This window comes from Bombina bombina, chromosome 1 (genome assembly GCF_027579735.1).
Source record: "Bombina bombina isolate aBomBom1 chromosome 1, aBomBom1.pri, whole genome shotgun sequence".
Lineage (NCBI taxonomy): Eukaryota > Metazoa > Chordata > Amphibia > Anura > Bombinatoridae > Bombina > Bombina bombina.
The window spans coordinates 1,394,259,464-1,394,279,009 of NC_069499.1; the positions used below are offsets into that span (position 1 = coordinate 1,394,259,464).

The following is a 19,546-nucleotide window of genomic DNA, read 5'->3' on the forward strand; positions in this document are numbered from 1 at the left end:
ACCCCAAATTAAACCCCCCCTAATCTAACAATAAAATACCAATAGCCCTTAAAAGGGACCTTTGTAGGGCATTGACCTAAGTTAAACAGCTCTTTTACATTAAAAAATTATAAAGTACCCCTAGCAGTAAACCCCCCTACAACCAACCAACCCCCCAAAATAAAAAAAACTTACTAAAAAAAACCCTAAGATACCCATTGCCCAAAAATGGGGCATTTTTAAGGGCATTGCCCTTAAAAGGGCAATCAGCTCTTTAGTGCCCATTAAAAAAAATCCCTAATCTAAAAAAAAACACTAACCCGGAAATAGGTACTCACCATTTCTGAAGTCCGGCGGTGAAGATCTTCGTCCAGGCGGCTCCATCTTCATCCAGCGTGGGGACATCTTCTTTCTTCATCCGGAGCGAAGGCGGCGCGGAACGAAGGTGGCTGCGGAGCCATCTAGCGTTTTATATTTGGGGTACCTTGCATTCCTATTGCTTGAAAATTTCGAATCAGCCAATAGGATGAGAACTACTGAAGTCCTATTTGCTGTTCAAATCAGATATATAAAAAAAAATGAATTGCCACATTATCCTGTACTGCAACATCTTACTGAAAGCCTTAGCCCCAATAAAAGTGTGTATTCTCAGTGCCCACACAATAGAAAAAACTCCTAATGTCCAGCAGCACAGTGCCCTGTACTTACTGCCCATAAAATAAATTCCAACTTTGAAGAGATTTATCACTGTCCCCATCTCCATATTTAATAGGAGATATTAACCCCTAAAGTTTTAGTGCCTTCTCACCTAGAAGAAAATAAGCACTTACCTTTGGAGCTTCAGCTGCAGGGCAGGCACAGTATCTCAGGTCTGACAGATCCAGACAACTTCTGACAGGGACCTGGAGAGAAAGTAAAAGCAGAGTAACCAACCCTAGTTTTCCATATAGGGGTTAGCCTAAATTGTTGGAGGAGAAGCAAGGACTTCCCTGCCGACCTCCAACAGCTAATAACCACCACAACAACTCTTACTCAAGAGGCTACATGGACACAGCATTACCCCAATCCATTAAAGGATAAAAACTTAATTTTCTTCAAAGCACCATCTTCAAACCCCCCCCCCCATATATATATATATATATATATATATATATATATATATATATATATATATATATATATATATATATATATATATAAAGGCAAAGAATGACTGGGGATTATGGGAAGTGGGATGGATATTTAAAGCTTTGCTGGGGTGTTCTTTGCCTCCTCCTGGTGGCCAGGAGTTTAATTCCCAATAGTAATTGGAATGGATTTGTGGACTCTCCATGCCATTGGAAAGAAAAGAGATGTTTAACGTAGGGCAATGCCCTACAAAAGGCCTTTTTTAAGGGCTATTGGTAGTTTATTGTTAGATTAGGGGGTGTTTTTATTTTGGGGTGGCTTTTTTTTTTTGCGCGGAATGGAGAGTTGCGGTACAGGCTAAAATGCTAGCGGTATAGCTGTACCGCTGTGACTTGTAATACGGGTAACCTGCCATTCCATGCGCAAAGACCAATTTGTAGCGGCATAGCCGTACCGCAAAACTTGTAGTTTGGCCGGAGGAAACAGTTGCACTAAACTATTCTATTAACCCCTTAACTGCCATACCCCCATTGCAAAGTAACCCACTACACTATTAACCCCTAAACCACCACACCCCCATCTGAAAGTAACCCACTACACTATTAAACCAATAAACCGCAACACCCCCCATCGCAAAGTAACCCTCTAACATCTAAACCTCCTAACTTAAATAGCGCTTCACTCGTAATCTAGCCCTTTATTGGTTATCATTTTATTTGTTTGTTATTTTACTGACACAATAACCTGTTAGTGACTTTAATATTAAAATATTAATACTTTTATGTCAGGTTGAGAAAATGCGATTGGGTATGCGCATGAGTAGGGTGTTAGGTTTTTTCCACTTTTCTATTCTATGAGGGAATAGGTTAATGTAGTCGTGATATTAGAAAATTGTCTTTTCGCATGTGATCGGAAAATTGTTCTTTCAATTTGTAATACGGGTGCCATCTGACGCACGCAAAAGCTTACTTCTAGCTGGGTTAACGGTGAGCGGGAGGAATAAATAGCGCGCCACCCATAATCTGGCCCTCAGGAGGCTAAAAAGCTATACCCCTTGTTCAAAGTTCAAAGTCAATTATAAAACACACTGGTTATATAACAAATGTCCCAGGAGATAAAGAACTGGTGAAATTGGTGGTGTGGTAAATAATGCTTGGATCCCTTACAGATAACCCGGTCCACAGGGAGGTAGTTAAAAGTACCTCTGATTGTCACACTGTCATTTTAAACATATATTTCAAACTGTTTGTGATGCAAACACCAATGCCACAATAATGCAATGTAATAAGTGCACAGAGGCTATACTTAACACCTCCCCTCCTCGGGTGTCCTTCGGATCTCCTCAGCAATCCCACATCAATCCGAACCAGCGTTTCAGCTCCAACGTGTCAATGGTTACTCCCGGAGTCTGCTGTGATGCAAAAATGCTCCTACCAGTGTCAGGCCAGAAAAGGATAATCCAATGAACAAAAAAAGGAGTCTGGGGGGCTTTAAAACTATTTTTTTTTTGAAGCAGGGTAAAATCCAGGCAGATCTCATCTGTGTGTATAAACAAACATGTAAAAGCACCTGTCAAGTGCCGGCAACGTCACAGGTTAGCTGACGTGTTTCGGCCCATGGCCTTAGTCATAGCTATGTGACCTGTCCATATCCGGCACTCATTAAAGAAGCCCTTAAAACAATGTGATTGGGTAAAGCAAATATGATGTTGCTTAGCCTTTACTAATCAGATTTCAGCTCATGGTTGTACATGCTTATCTCATTATTTTCAAACATACACATCAGTATTTATTTCTATTATACATATTTTCTAAGATAATACACTCATTATAATTGCGAACCCCTTGCTTAATGCTAATCTCTACAGTCTGGATAATCTGAAAAGAACATAATACATTCTCTCTGTGCCAAAGCGCAAACCTGTTTAACCCCTTAACTACCAACGACGTTCAAGGTACGTCCTACAAAAAACGGTTGTTAACGAGCGCTGGAAGTGATCAAGATTGCTTCCAGCCGCTCTAACAATATTGCAGCGATCCTGCAATACTGTTCCCGACTGCCGTGGAGTCCGGCAGTCTATCAGAGTATCGGAAGCGATCGGACAGGCTTCCAAAGCTCTGCTTGTGTGCTGAGTGCCTCGGTGGGTCAAGGCACTCGGTAAGTAGTAAAAATAATAAAAAAAATAAAATAAAATATTTTTTCAATATAAAAGCCCCATATAGCCCCACTCCTATGAATTTGAGAGCTTGCATTGTGTGGCTGTTTTAGGGTCCCAGGTATTGGAAAGGACCTTCACGTGGTACCTGGGCTTGTCCCATTTGGCCAGTTGCGGTATCTAACCATTCCATTTTTGCTTTTAAATCTTAGCTGAGAGCTTGTAAGTGAGTGCTGGACTTTCTCTGTGTGTTGAATTAATCTGTTTTGTAATTTTTTCCCTTTGGTTCTTGCACCCAGACCTGTCTGGGGTTAACTGCCTGTGACTCTGGGGACAGCACAGCTTCCTGTGTGTGCCGGTGAGTACCCAGGGCTGAGCATGTTACAGGGTCATGGGATGTGAACCCAGTCCGGTATGAGAGTTTAGTCCCCTTCCGTGTTTTTTATATGTCTAGGGTGATTACATAAGCCTGTGCACCCTTCCCTTGTTCACAGTTTGTTTGGATTTGAGAGCTTGCATTGTGTGGCTGTTTTAGGGTCCCAGGTATTGGAAAGGACCTTGACGTGGTACCTGGGCTTGTCCCATTTGGCCAGTTGCGGTATCTAACCTTTCCATTTTTGCTTTTAAATCTTAGCTGAGAGCTTGTAAGTGAGTGCTGGACTTTCTCTGTGTGTTGTATTAATCTGTTTTGTAATTTTCCCTATGGTTCTTGCACCCAGACCTGTCTGGGGTTAACTGCCTGTGACTCTGGGGACAGCACAGCTTCCTGTGAGTTCCGCTGAGCACCCGGGGCTGAGCATGTTACAGGGTCATGGGATATGTACCCGGTCCGGTATGAGAGTGCAGTCCCCTTCCGTGTTTTTTATATGTATGTATATATATATATATATATATATATATATATATACCTATGTATAATCATCTATATACTGTACATAGGTATAAATATATATATAAGAATAAATAGAACATTTTCTGTTATGTAAAAAAAATTGGAATATAAAATATTCATAATTTTCATGCCGGGTTAGCGCAACTAAAAATATTCAATTGTGTTTGCACGAGAGTGGGGTGTTCAGGTTTTTTTCCTCACTTTTTTTCTCCATGGACTTCTATGGGGGAATAAGTGAACTCGCACACGATATTATAACTTCGGATTTTTGCGCTAGTCGGTTTACCGCTTGAGTGAAAACAGTTTACTTTTAACTTGTAATACGAGCGCAACCCAACTAGCGAAAAAATCTTAATTCTTAGCGCAAAATACCGCTCTACTTTTAATCAGCTTCTACTTTATGCAAATGGAACTCCTGGTCCTGGCTATGGGTAACAAGGTCATCTAGATAAGCTGAGGCATAATAGGCATGTTGCTTCAACAACTTATTCATTAACCGTTGAAATTTTGCTGGGGCTACAATGCGGTCTTCTCTTTAGCTTACTCAGACAGAGGGATCTGCCAATAGCCTTTTGTGATGTCAAGACAAGTTAGAGACCTTTATGGTGCTAGAATTTCAACAAGCTCAACTATCCTAGGCATAGGGTATGCGTCAAATTTAGAGCACTTATTAATTTTTCCAAAATCATTACAGAAACGTAGAGACCCATCTAGTTTTGGCACTAGGACTATATATGACTTGACAGCTAACTATTAGATTCCTCAAAAAAAACAACTAGTTGTAACATTGTATTGCCTCTACTTTTGCCTTTTGTACCCTGTAGGGTTTCTCTTTTACAATTACTCCTGGCTCTGTAACAATATCATGCCCTTGGTTCCACCTGGTGTATTACCTGGTGTATTATAAAAAAACATCAGCATTTCTCTTTAACATTTCTTTAACTTCCTTTTGTTGCTCTGGGGTAAGGTCAGTAGACATTTTCACCTCAGGAACAAGAGTGGGTGTTGCCTCTAATTCCCGTACTGCTACCAACACACAGGCTTCTCAAGTCTTCCAAAGTTTTAAAAGATTTACGTGTTACACTTGCTCTACCTTTCTCCTATGAGGCTGCCTCATCTTGTAATTTACAGGCCTTTGGCTAATAAACTAATATGGGCCTTTCCACCGAGACAATAGTTTACTCTCACCAGTGGGGACAAGAACCATATCCTGGTCGCCTGGCTGGAAAGTTGGTACAGAGGATTGTTTGTTATAAGAGTACTTGTTGTCTCTGTTGAGCCTCTTTTGAATACTGTTTAACTATGGTTGTGATCTGTTTAATGCATTCTTTCATTTGTTCAACATAGATAATGACATCCTTCCCAGGCACCTTTTGCTCTTCCCATTCTTCCTTAGCTATATCTCATATGTCTCTTGGATGTCTCCCATAAAGAAGTTCAAAGGTAGAAAACCATATTGACGCTTGGCACTTCACATATGGCAAACATTAAAATATTTTAAAAGTAAATTCCAGTTTTTCTCGTCCCTGCTTGCGTAATATATGTTTGTGTCCTATTAAATCTCTCAACTAACCCATCGGTTTGGGGATGGTACACTGAAGCTCTCAAAGACTTTGGGGCCGATTTATCAAGGGCCTGAAGGCTTGCTGGAAACAGCAGTTATGAAGCAGTGGTCTTAAGACCGCTGCTCCTTAACTGGTCTGTCTGCTCTGAGGCTGCGGACATCAATCTGCCCGATCTTATATGATCGGGTTGATTGATACCCCCTGCTAGCGGCTGATTGGCAGCGAATTGGCAGGGGGCAGCATTGCACAAGCAGTTTACCAGAACTGCTTGTGTAATGTTAAATGCCAACAGCAAACTGGGTTCCTTTAGGTCGCCTGGTTACATTTACAACCTTCTGAAGTACACTAGTTTTCCAGTCCTTTAGATCCTGTAGTAGTTTCACCTTTGGGCTTCTTGTGTTGGGTTAGCGTGACTTCAGAGCTCACGTAAAGTGTAGGGGAAGAAAAAAAAATATGGAAGCATACATATATGTAAAGATGTGTACAGATGTATTTATATATGCATTTACATAGATATATACACATATAAACACATACATATGTACACACACACATATACATGAAAAAGCTTTTTTTCAATATTAATGGTTTTAACTATGTCTTTATTGTAACTATTTCACATTCCAATGTTCTTTAATAGAGGAATATGTATTTATCTATACTTGTATATAATCATATGTATATATAGGTGTAGATATATATTACCAAAAAATCACCAGATATATATAGAAATATTTATTTAAGAACAAATATAACATATTCTTCAGTGTGAAGAACATTGGAATGTGAAATATTCATATTTCATGTCGGGTTTAGTGCTCTTGAATAAACGCAATCGGGTTAGCGCACGAGTATGGGTGTTAATTTTCTTTCAGTTTTTGTTTTTTTATTGAATTCTATGGGAGAATACGTTAATGCGGTTGCGATATTCAAAGTAAAATTTTGCGTGCGTGTCGGGTTTTCCCTCGCGTGCTACCTTTTCACTTTCAACTTGTAATACAATCACAACCCAACGTGCACAAAAAGCCTCCTTTTAGCAAAGTTAACACACGCGCTCCACTTGTAATGTAGCCCTTTATTGGTTATCATTTTATTTGCTAGTTATTTTACTGAAACAATCACCGGTTAGTGACTGTATAGCTTATTATGATTATGCTTGTCTGATCATTTATAACATTATGCAATAGAGTTTTGTTCTGATAAGGTTTGGTTTGTTGTATGTGGTCTCGCAGACTGAGCATTACAAAAGATCTTAGTTCATCCAGTGTGCTGATCATCAAAGGTTTTACTATAGGTAGTTATCCTAAATTATTGGAGTAGAAACTGCATGTTCACTTTTCAGGTACATCAGCTAAGCAAAACACAGAAAGGAACATAAAAATGAAAAAAGAGAAGAAATTCACTCACACTTCATCCTAACAGTTTTTGCTCATCAGACCCAAAGGGAGAAGGATATGAGAGAAGAGGAATCAATGTAATGATAGCAGAAGGCACGGGTGAGAAAAGGATAGTCAAAGTGGGGGGGGGGGGGGGGAAATGAGACAAGGAAAAAATGCAGTCTATGGCTTATGGTTAGAGGATATGGAGCAGATGAGAAAGGGAAGGGAGGATAACTACATTGTATTAGAACTGCACATAGCCAAATTACAAAGGTATACATCATCTGCTCACACAAGCGAACAAATGTATTTTATTTTTTGTGTTTTGCATATCTGGCCTAAATTTAATAATAGAAGTAAACTGGAAAGTTGTTTTAAAATTATATGCTCTATTTGAATCATGAAAAAAACAGAATTTATGCTTACCTGATAAATTTATTTCTCTTGTGGTGTATCCAGTCCACGGATCATCCATTACTTGTGGGATAGTCTCATTCCCAACAGGAAGTTGCAAGAGGACACCCACAGCAGAGCTGTAATATAGCTCCTCCCCTAACTGTCATAGCCAGTCATTCGACCGAAAACAAGCAGAGAAAGGAGGAACCATAGGGTGCAGTGGTTACTGTAGTTTAAATTTAAAAATTACCTGCCTTAAAATGACAGGGCGGGCCGTGGACTGGATACACCACAAGAGAAATAAATTTATCAGGTAAGCATAAATTCTGTTTTCTCTTGTATGGTGTATCCAGTCCACGGATCATCCATTACTTGTGGGATACCAATACCAAAGCTAAAGTACACGGATGAAGGGAGGGACAAGGCAGGTACTTAAATGGAAGGAACCACTGCCTGTAAAACCTTTCTCCCAAATATAGCCTCCGAAGAAGCAAAAGTATCAAATTTGTAAAATTTTGAAAAAGTATGAAGCAAAGACCAAGTCGCCGCCTTGCAAATCTGTTCAACAGAAGCCTCATTTTTAAAGGCCCAAGTGTAAGCCACAGCTCTAGTGGAATGAGCTGTAATCCTTTCAGGAGGCTGCTGTCCAGCAGTCTCATAGGCTAAGCGGATTATGCTTCTTAGCCAAAAAGAAAGAGAGGTTGCCGAAGCCTTTTGACCTCTCCTCTGTCCAGAGTAGACAACAAACAAAGCAGATGTTTGACGAAAATCTTTAGTAGCTTGTAAGTAAAACTTTAAAGCACGGACGACGTCCAGATTGTGTAATAGACATTCCTTCTTCGAAGAAGGATTAGGACACAAGGATGGAACAACAATCTCTTGATTGATATTCTTGTTAGATACCACCTTAGGTAAGAACCCAGGTTTGGTACGCAGGACTACCTTATCCGTATGAAAAATCAGATAAGGAGAATCACATTATAAGGCAGATAGCTCAGAGACTCTACGAGCTGAGGAAATAGCTACCAAAAAAGGAACTTTCCAAGATAAAAGTTTGATATCTATGGAATGAAGAGGTTCAAACGGAACTCCTTGAAGAATCTTAAGAACCAAAATTTAAGCTCCATGGTGGAGCAACAGGTTTAAACACAGGCTTGATTTTAACTAAAGCCTGACAAAATGCCTGAACGTCTGGAACATCTGCCAGACGCTTGTGCAAAAGAATAGACAGAGCAGAAATCTGTCCCTTTAAGGAACTAGCTGACAATCCTTTTTCCAAAACTTCTTGGAGAAAAGATAATATCCTGGGAATCCTGACCTTACTCCATGAGTAACCCTTGGATTCACACCAATAAAAATATTTACGCCATATCTTATGTTAAATTTTCCTGGTGACAGGCTTTCGTGCCTGTATTAAGGTATCAATAACTGACTCGGAGAAGCCACGCTTTGATAAAATCAAGCATTCAATCTCCGGGCAGTCAGCCTCAGAGAAATTAGATTTGGATGGTTGAAAGGACCCTGAAGTAGAAGGTCCTGTCTCAGAGGCAGATACCATGGTGGAAAGGATGACATGTCCACTAGATCTGCATACCAGGTCCTGCGTGGCCACGCAGGTGCTATCAGAATCACTGATGCTCTCTCCTGCTTGATCTTGGCAATCAGTCGAGGGAGCAGAGGAAACTGTGGAAACACATAAGCCAGGTTGAAAGACCAGGGCGCTGCTAGAGCATCTATCAGTGTCGCCTTGGGATCCCTGGACCTGGATCCGTAACACGGAAGCTTGGCGTTCTGGCGAGACGCCATGAGATCCAGTTCTGGTTTGCCCCAACGATGAATCAGTTGTGCAAAAACCTCCGGATAGAGTTCCCACTCTCCCGGATCAAAAGTCTGACGACTTAGAAAATCCGCCTCCCAGTTCTCTACACCTGGGATATGGATAGCTGATAGGTGGCAAGAGTGAATCTCTGCCAAGCGAATTATTTTTGAAACTTCTAACATCGCTAGGGAACTTCTTGTTCCCCCTTGATGGTTGATGTAAGCTACAGTCGTGATGTTGTCCGACTGAAATCTGATGTACCTCAGAGTTGCTAACTGAGGCCAAGCCTGAAGAGCATTGAATATCGCTCTTAGTTCCAGAATATTTATTGGAAGGAGAGACTCCTCCTGAGTCCACGATCCTTGAGCCTTCAGGGAATTCCAGACTGCACCCCAACCTAGAAGGCTGGCATCTGTTGTTACAATTGTCCAATCTGGCCTGCGAAAGGTCATACCTTTGGACAGATGGACCCGAGCTAGCCACCAGAGAAGAGAATCCCTGGTCTCTTGGTCCAGATTCAGTTGAGGGGACAAATCTGTGTAATCCCTGTTCCACTGACTGAACATGCATAGTTGCAGCGGTCTGAGATGTAAGCGTGCAAACGGCACTATGTCCATTGCCGCTACCATTAAGCCGATTACTTCCATACACTGAGCCACCGAAGGGCGCGGAATGGAATGAAGAACCCGGCAGGAATTTAGAAGCTTTGATAACCTGGACTCCGTCAGGTAAATTTTCATTTCTACAGAATCTATCACAGTCCCTAGAAAGGAAACTCTTGTGAGTGGGGATAGAGAACTCTTTTCCTCGTTCACTTTCCACCCATGCGACCTCAGAAATGCCAGTACTACGTCCGTATGAGACTTGGCAATTTGGAAGTTTGACGCCTGTATCAGGATGTCGTCTAAATAAGGGGCTACTGCTATGCCCCGCGGCCTTAGGACCTCCAGAAGCGACCCTAGAACCTTTGTAAAGATTCTTGGGGCTGTAGCTAATCCAAAGGGAAGAGCTACAAACTGGTAATGCCTGTCTAGAAAGGCAAACCTGAGAAACCGAAGATGATCTTTGTGTATCGGAATGTGAAGATAAGCATCCTTTAGATCCACTGTAGTCATATATTGACCCTCCTGGATCATTGGTAGGATGGTACGAATAGTTTCCATCTTGAATGATGGAACTTTGAGGAATTTGTTTAAGATCTTTAGATCCAAAATTGGTCTGAAGGTTCCCTCTTTTTTGGGAACCACAAACAGATTTGAGTAAAAACCCTGTCCCTGTTCCTCCTTTGGAACTGGATGGATCACTCCCATCACTAGGAGGTCTTGTACACAGTGTAAGAATGCCTCTCTCTTTATCTGGTTTGCAGATAATTGTGAAAGGTGAAATCTCCCTTTTGGGGGGGAAGCTTTGAAGTCCAGGAGATTTCCAACGCCCAGGGATCCTGAACATCTCTTGCCCACGCCTGGGCGAAGAGTGAAAGTCTGCCCCCTACTAGATCCGTTACCGGATAGGGGGCCGTTCCTTCATGCTGTCTTAGAGGCAGCAGCAGGCTTTTTGGCCTGCTTACCTTTTTTCCAGGTCTGGATTGGTCTCCAGACCGTCTTGGATTGAGCAAAAGTTCCCTCTTGTTTAGCATTAGAAGAAGTTGATGCCGCACCTGCCTTGAAGTTTTGAAAGGCACGAAAATTAGACTGTTTGGCCCTAGATTTGGACCTGTCCTGAGGAAGGGCATGACCTTTTCCTCCAGTGATATCAGCAATAATCTCCTTCAAACCAGGCCTGAATAGGGTCTGCCCCTTTAAAGGAATTTTAAGTAGCTTAGATTTTGAAGTCACGTCAGCTTACCATGATCTAAGCCATAGCGCTCTGCGCGCCTGTATAGCAAACCCAGAATTCTTAGCCGTTAGTTTAGTCAAATGAACAATGGCATCAGAATAAAAGAATTGGCTAGCTTAAGTGCTCTAAGTTTGCCAAGTATGTCATCCAATGGAGTCGCTACCTGTAAAGCCTCTTCCAGAGACTCAAACCAGCAGTGACAGGGGCAATGCATGCAAGGGGCTGTAGGATAAAACCTTGTTGAATAAATATTTTCTTAAGGTAACCTCTAATTTTTTATCCATTGGATCTAAAAAAAAAAGCACAACTGTCCTCGACAGGGATAGTAGTACGCTTTACTAGAGTAGAAACTGCTCCCTCCACCTTAGGGACTGTCTGCCATAAGTCCAGTGTGGTGGCGTCTATTGGAAACATTTTTCTAAAAATAGGAGGGGAAGAGAACGGCACACCTGGTCTATCCCATTCCTTATTAATAATTTCTGTAAACCTTTTAGGTATTTGGAAAAACATCAGTACACACCGGCACTGCAAAGTATTTATCCAGTCTACACAATTTCTCTGGCACTGCAATGGTATCACAGTCATTCAGAGCAGCTAAAACCTATATTATTATATAGAATCAGGTATCTTTCCTGAGTCATTAACATCACCCACTGACTGAAGCTCTCTTTCCTCAGCTTCTGCATATTGTGAGGCAGTATCAGGCATGGTTCTTAAAGCGTCAGTATGCTCTGCATTTTGTCTCACCCCAGAGCTATCTCGCTTACCTCTAAGTTCAGGTAGTCTGGCTAATACCGCTGACAGTGTATTATCCATGACTGCCTCCATGTCTTGTAAAGTAAACGCTATGGGTGCCCTAGATGTACTTGGCGCCATTTGAGCGTGAGTCCCTTAAGCGGGAGTCAAAGGGTCTGACACGTGGGGAAAGTTAGTCGGCATAACTTCCCCCTCGTCAGATTCCTCTGGTGATAAATTTTTTAAAGACAGAAAATAATCTTTATTGCATAAAATGAAATCAGTACATTTGGTACACATTCTAAGAGGGGGTTCCACCATGGCTTTTAAACATAATAAACAAGGAGTTTCTTCTATGTCAGACATGTTTATACAGACTAGCAATGAGACTAGCAAGCTTGGAAAACACTTTAAATCAAGTTAACAAGCAAATATAAAAAATGGTACTGTGCCTTTAAGAGAAACAAATTTTGTCAGAATTTGAAAAACAGTGAAAAAATGCAGTAAATCAAACGAAATTTTTACAGTGTGTATAATAGGCTAACAGAGTATTGCACCCACTTGCAAATGGATGATTAACCCCTTAGTTCAAAAAACGGATAAAAAAAACGAAATAGACGTTTTTTAACAGTCACAACCAACTGCCACAGCAAGCTGTGGCCCTACCTTCCCCAATAAATGACTTTGGAAAGCCTTTGGGCCCTTTAGAGATGTCCTATAGCATTCAGAGGGCCTTTGAGGGAAGCTGGATGTCACAGTTTGTAATTTTAACTGCACCAACTGTAACTTTTATATTACAACAGTTGAAAGCCTCAGGAAAACTGTTTCTAGTCAATATTTAAGCCAGCCATGTGGAAAAAACTAGGCCCCAATAAAGTTTTATCACCAAAGCATATATAAAAACAATTAAACATGCCATATCATAAGGGTATTACCCCTGGGAGTAAGCATGATACCAGTCGTTATTAAATCACTGTATGCAGGCTTAACTTACATTAATCCGGTATCAGCAGCATTTTCTAGTATTTTCCATCTCTAGAAAAAATTATAACTGCACATACCTGATAGCAGAATAAACTGCACGCCATTCTCTCGCTGAAGTTACCTCATCTGTGTAATCCCCTCAGACATATGTGAGAACAGCAATGGATCTTAGTTACAACCTGCTAAGATCATAGAAACCTCAGGCAGATTCTTCTTCTATTTACTGCCTGAGATAAAATAGCACAACTCCGGTACTATTTAAAAATAACAAACTTTTGATTGAAGAAAATAAACTAGCTATATTTAACCACTCTCTCCTACAACGTCCTTGCTTGTTGAGAGTTGCAAGAGAATGACTGGGTATGACAGTTAGGGGAGGAGCTATATTACAGCTCTGCTGTGGGTGTCCTCTTGCAACTTCCTGTTGGGAATGAGAATATCCCACAAGTAATGGATGATCCGTGGACTAGATACACCATACAAGAGAAATGTTGTTTAAATGTTCTTTTAAGTACTGTAAGATGTCAGAAATGTAGCCTCTCTGGAGAAAGTACAACAAAAATCATTTGTAGAGGTATTCTACAGCAAAAGTAGAGATAATAAATACTCATTGCACATTTATCCCATAATTTAACATTGCATGATGGCTCAAATTTGAGTTTGCTGTCCCTTTTTATTACAGATATGGCTGGTATGCCCAATTGTGAAAGTTATAGTCTACAGACCTCTAACTATTATCTCTTTTTCTCTTGCTGTTCCAGGTCATAATGCTGGATACACTTAGCAGCCAGTACGACTCTTTTCTCTACTGGAAACTCCCCATTCCAGAGCTCGATCTGTCTGAGTTAGAGTGCTTGGGCCTTGATGACACCAAAAAACACAGAACCATGACCTCCATTGACCAGAAAAATGAGGAAGAAGATGACCATCTGACACAATACAATGCCTTCAACTTCTGGAGGGCTCCTATCGCTAGCATTGATACTCTTGATTTTGACTTGTTTTAAAGCCCTCTGACTGCACTCTTTAACTGTCTTACACATATTTATTATTGTTTGAAGACCCTGGAGGTTCTGTTTTTATTTAAAGCTATTTAATGTTAATATAATGACAAATCATACATAAATTACCTGTTTTGTTAAATATATCACTGGCACAAATTGTACATTTGTACATCTCTTGCCTAACTTGCATGATAAGTTTATACTATACTTGTATGTGCTGAAAAGCTTACTCATATTTTGTGCCTGTGTGATGATGGAAAGAATGGAATTGTGTGGTTATTTGTAAAGAATCTTTGCTCTAATTTTCGATTTACTTATAACCAAATGAATAATGAAAGTGTGATGATGTGTTAAGCACATCTCACTGTTCAGAACATTTTTATTTGTCTATTAAGCTGTGAGGTTAGCCATTCTGTGATGTAGCACTGCCTAAATATAACAATGGTATCATCCATAAAGGGACACTAAATGCATTTAAGGCACCTCCCTCTTTATCATGGGTGCTGCCATTATGGAACTTAGGTTACGCTGCAGGTATCTGAAGGAGAGTAACTACACACGTGCAAACACATCAGCACTGGAAGGTAGTGAAAGATAGACTTAACATAGCTGCACCCCAGGCCGGAAGTAACCTCAATACTATGCTTATAAAAATTAGTGTTTAATGTCCCTTTAAACACAGAGGGGATGATTACAATCCAAATATATCAAATGATGTATCTACAAAATTTCCCCTAGACTTTAATTGTGATTTCCTGTAAAAAAATATTTAATAAGTTTTTGTTCAGGATTGTGATCAACCCTAAAGTGCATTCAGAATACTATGCATTGATTTACAAATAATGAATCCCCAATTCAACATAATATTTATTGTAAACTTAAAACACAGTTGCTAATAGTGTTTTAAGTTATAAGAAATAGATTTCTTAATGCTTTTTAATGCTCTGACAAGACCCAGATAATATTAGTGAGAACTCAGTTAATTAAAAAAGTGGACATGGAAATCAGGTAGAGCAGGGCTTTTTACCTAAAGGAACACAGTGGCATTTGAAACTGAACACATTGTAGAAATACTTTGAACTGAACAATAAATAGATGCTTTACTTATCAATAACCTTCAATTGAGAAACCTATAACAGAACATTATTTTGACTTGCACAAGTACCATCATATGCATATACACATTATGCTATAATGTACTTATGCTACTGTACGAGTTCAGAAAGACATAGCTACAGGATCTCCCTGATACCCCCTGCCCCATTTGCTACCTCTATCAATACACATTTCCTGCTTATAAGGTAATATTGTTAATACAAGATCAAAGTTCTGCAACATTCCTTCCTAGTTCAAACACAGAATTCATTATGGAAAAGGGGGGCATATAAAATGCATTTGAGGACCATATAGCAGTGGCCCCTAGGCCTCAGGATTGGCAAGTAGGGTGCCAAAACGTTTAATGGCTCTCAAAAAGTCTCTCTTTTAAAGGTACATTCTACTGTAAATAAAAGTGAGGATGCATTTTTCTTTACCATATATTCTATATATATATAAAACCAAAAAATGGTGCATATGCACCAATCAGCTTCTCAGTATTTCCAAAATAAATTTACACTGTAGTCTTTACAAACCTGCTGTGCCACATATCCCCATTTTTATTTAAATTCAGTGTAAAGGCAAATTCCTATTAGACCCTATATAAAAGGCTTCTCTATGCCACATGTATAAAATAACAGACCTCAAAAGCTCAATATCTCACCTGGACAACTTGACATATAGAAGGCATGCGTTTTACAGTACTGATGTAGTAGATAGCTGGTTTATCCATAACTGATACAGATATAGGCATTAATGGCCTAGAATTGTTCTAAGAGACAGGGCTACGGACAGAAAATGAGACAAAAAATAAATAAAAATTCAAGGCCTCTGGACGTGGCCAAGGAAGGTGGGTTAGACTCAGCATAGGGATTATGGGAACGATTTGAGGGAGCATTGTGACAAAAGGCTGAGTTCTAAGAGCTCTGAGGCTGTTGCAGCTATATTTGTCTTAGAAAATATGCTGGTGCAACTTCTTAAGCCTATCGCATATTGTTGAATATTACAGTCAAATTATAATAATTTGAAAAAAATGTATCATTGACAATTATATTGTATACATTTTTATACTTTGTTATAAGTATTTGTTTCTCATAAGGCATTGACCACTGCAATGGAATTGAACCTGCCCGTAAGGAACTTTCTGTGTCAAATTATGTCACATTTATTTATAAAATATTGTACCAGGAAGGATACATTGAGATTTCTCTTGTTTTCAAGTATGTCCTGGGTATGTCCACATGCTATTTGTACTGCCACAATTAAAATGTTTCCTAGCTAACATAAGCAATGTTGCATTTTTTAAAAACAGAATCTCAAAATTAATTTAAATTTGTTTTTAAAAGGGATATTTAAAGTGATAGTAAACTTAGCATTCTTACGTTATCCTAAATGAATCTTTACGGCAAGAAAATATAAACCTCCTTTTTTTCAACATACACAATCAATATAGATTTTTAAAATATTTTACCTTAAAAACACAATTTATGCTTACCTGATAAATTTGTTTCTCTTGTGGTGTATCCAGTCCACGGATCATCCATTACTTGTGGGATATTCTGCTTCCCAACAGGAAGTTGCAAGAGGATCACCCACAGCAGAGCTGCTATATAGCTCCTCCCCTAACTGCCATATCCAGTCATTCGACCGAAACAAGCCGAGAAAGGAGAAACCATAGGGTGCAGTGGTGACTGTAGTTTAAATTAAAATTTAGACCTGCCTTAAAATGACAGGGCGGGCCGTGGACTGGATACACCACAAGAGAAACAAATTTATCAGATAAGCATAAATTGTGTTTTCTCTTGTAAGGTATATCCAGTCCACGGATCATCCATTACTTGTGGGATACCAATACCAAAGCTAAAGTACACGGATGAAGGGAGGGACAAGGCAGGAACTTAAACAGAAGGAACCACTGCCTGAAGAACCTTTCTCCCAAAAATAGCCTCAGAAGAAGCAAAAGTATCAAATTTGTAGAATTTTGAAAAGGTATGAAGCGAAGACTAAGTCGCCGCCTTGCAAATCTGTTCAACAGAAGCCTCATTTTTAAAGGCCCAGGTGGAAGCCACAGCCCTAGTAGAATGAGCTGTAATCCTTTCAGGGGGCTGCTGTCCAGCAGTTTCATAGGCTAAGCGTATTACGCTTCTTAGCCAAAAAGAAAGAGAGGTTGCCGAAGCCTTTTGACCTCTCCTCTGTCCAGAGTAAACAACAAACAAAGTAGATGTTTGACGAAAATCTTTAGTAGTTTGTAAGTAAAACTTTAAAGCACGGACCACGTCCAGATTATGTAAAAGACGTTCCTTCTTTGAAGAAGGATTAGGACACAATGATGGAACAACAATCTCTTGATTGATATTCTTATTAGATACCACCTTAGGTAAAAACCCAGGTTTTGTACGCAGAACTACTTTATCTGTATGGAAAATCAGATAAGGAGAATCACATTGTAAAGCAGATAACTCGGATACTCTGCGAGCCGAGAAAATAGCCATCAAAAACAGAACTTTCCAAGATAAAAGTTTGATATCTATGGAATGAAGAGGTTCAAACGGAACCCCTTGAAGAACTTTAAGAACCAAGTTTAAGCTCCATGGGGGAGCAACAGGTTTAAACACAGGCTTAATTCTAACCAAAGCCTGACAAAATGCCTAAACGTCTGGAACTTCTGCCAGGCGCTTGTGCAAAAGAATAGACAGAGCAGAAATCTGTCCCTTTAAAGAACTAGCTGATAATCCTTTTTCCAAACCTTCTTGGAGAAAAGACAATATCCTAGGAATCCTAACCTTACTCCATGAGTAATTCTTGGATTCACACCAATAAAGATATTTACGCCATATCTTATGGTAGATTTTCCTGGTGACAGGCTTTCATGTCTGTATTAAGGTATCAATGACTGACTCGGAGAAGCCACGCTTTGATAAAATCAAGCGTTCAATCTCCAGGCAGTCAGTCTCAGAGAAACTAGATTTGGATGATTGAAAGCACCTTGTAGTAGAAGGTCTTGTCTCAGTGAGTCCATGGTGGAAAGGATGACATGTCCACTAGGTCTGCATACCAGGTCCTGCGTGGCCACGCAGGCGCTATCAAGATCACCGATGCTCTCTCCTGTTTGATTTTGGCAATCAGTCGAGGGAGCAGAGGAAACGGTGGAAACACGTAAGCCAGGTTGAAGAACCAAGGCGCTGCTAGAGCATCTATCAGCGTTGCTTCTGGGTCCCTGGAAAAATAAAAAAATAGGAGGGGGGGAAAACGGCACACCGGGTCTATCCAACTCCTTAGTAATAATTTCTGTAAACCTTTTAGGTATTGGAAAAACATCAGTACACACCGGCACTGCATAGTATTTATCCAGTCTACACAATTTCTCTGGCACTGCAATTGTGTCACAGTCATTCAGAGCAGCTAAAACCTCTCTAAGCAATACCCGGAGGTTCTCAAGCTTAAATTTAAAAGTAGAAATATCAGAATCAGGTTTCCCTGAGTCAGAGATGTCACCCACAGACTGAAGCTCTCCTTCCTCAGCTTCTGCATAATGTGACGCAGTATCAGACATAGGCCTTAAAGCGTCTGCATGCTCTGTATTACGCCTAACCCCAGAGCTATCTCGCTTTCCTCTGAATTCAGGCAGTCTGGCTAATACCGCTGACAGTGTATTATCCATGATTGCCGCCATGTCCTGTAAAGTAATCGCTATGGGCGTCCTTGATGTACTTGGCGCCATTTTAGCGTGAGTCCCTTGAGCGGGAGTCAAAGGGTCTGACACGTGGGGAGAGTTAGTCGGCATAACTTCCCCCTCGTCAGAATCCTCTGGTGATAATTCTTTTAAAGATAAAAGCTGATCTTTATTGTTTAAAGTGAAATCAATACATTTAGTACACATTCTCATACGGGGTTCCACCACGGCTTTTAAACATAATGAACAAGGAGTTTTTCTCTATGTCAGACATGTTTGTACAGACTAGCAATGAGACTAGCAAGCTTGGAAAACACTTTAAATCAAGTTAACAAGCAATATAAAAAACGTTACTGTGCCTTTAAGAGAAACAAATTTTGTCAAAATTTGAAAAAACTGTGAAAAAAGGCAGTTAAACAAACGAAATTTTTACAGTGTATGTAACAAGTTAGCAGAGCATTGCACCCACTTGCAAATGGATGATTAACCCCTTAACACAAAAAACGGATTAACAAACTGAAAAAAAAAAAAACGTTTTTAAACAGTCACAACAACTGCCACAGCTCCACTGTGGCTTTACCTTCCTCAATACACGACTTTTGAAGCCTTTAGAGCCCTTCAGAGATGTCCTATAGCATGCAGGGGACTGCTGAGGGAAGCTGAATGTCTCTGTCTGTAATTTTAACTGCGCAAAAAAGTGCTAAAATAGGCCCCTCCCACTCATAGTACAACAGTGGAAAGCCTCAGGAAACTGTTTCTAGGCCAAAATCAAGCCAGCCATGTGGAAAAAACTAGGCCCCAATAAGTTTTATCACCAAAGCATATATAAAAACGATTAAACATGCCAGCAAACGTTTTATATTGCACATTTATAAGAGTATATATCTCTGATAGTAAGCCTGATAT

At 40.1% G+C, this 19,546-nt stretch overlaps 1 protein-coding gene across 1 annotated transcript in view; it reads left to right on the forward strand.

Annotated features, from left to right (window-relative positions):
• Nucleotides 1-16,254, forward strand: part of MLLT11 (MLLT11 transcription factor 7 cofactor) — a 22,000-nt gene extending 5,746 nt beyond the window's left edge. Inside the window, exon 2 of the mRNA XM_053695679.1 lies at nucleotides 13,630-16,254. Coding sequence (XP_053551654.1) covers nucleotides 13,636-13,875 — 240 coding nt within the window. The 5' untranslated portion in view covers nucleotides 13,630-13,635 and the 3' untranslated portion in view covers nucleotides 13,876-16,254. The remainder of the gene's footprint in view (nucleotides 1-13,629) is intronic.
• The last annotated feature ends 3,292 nt before the right edge of the window (nucleotides 16,255-19,546 follow it).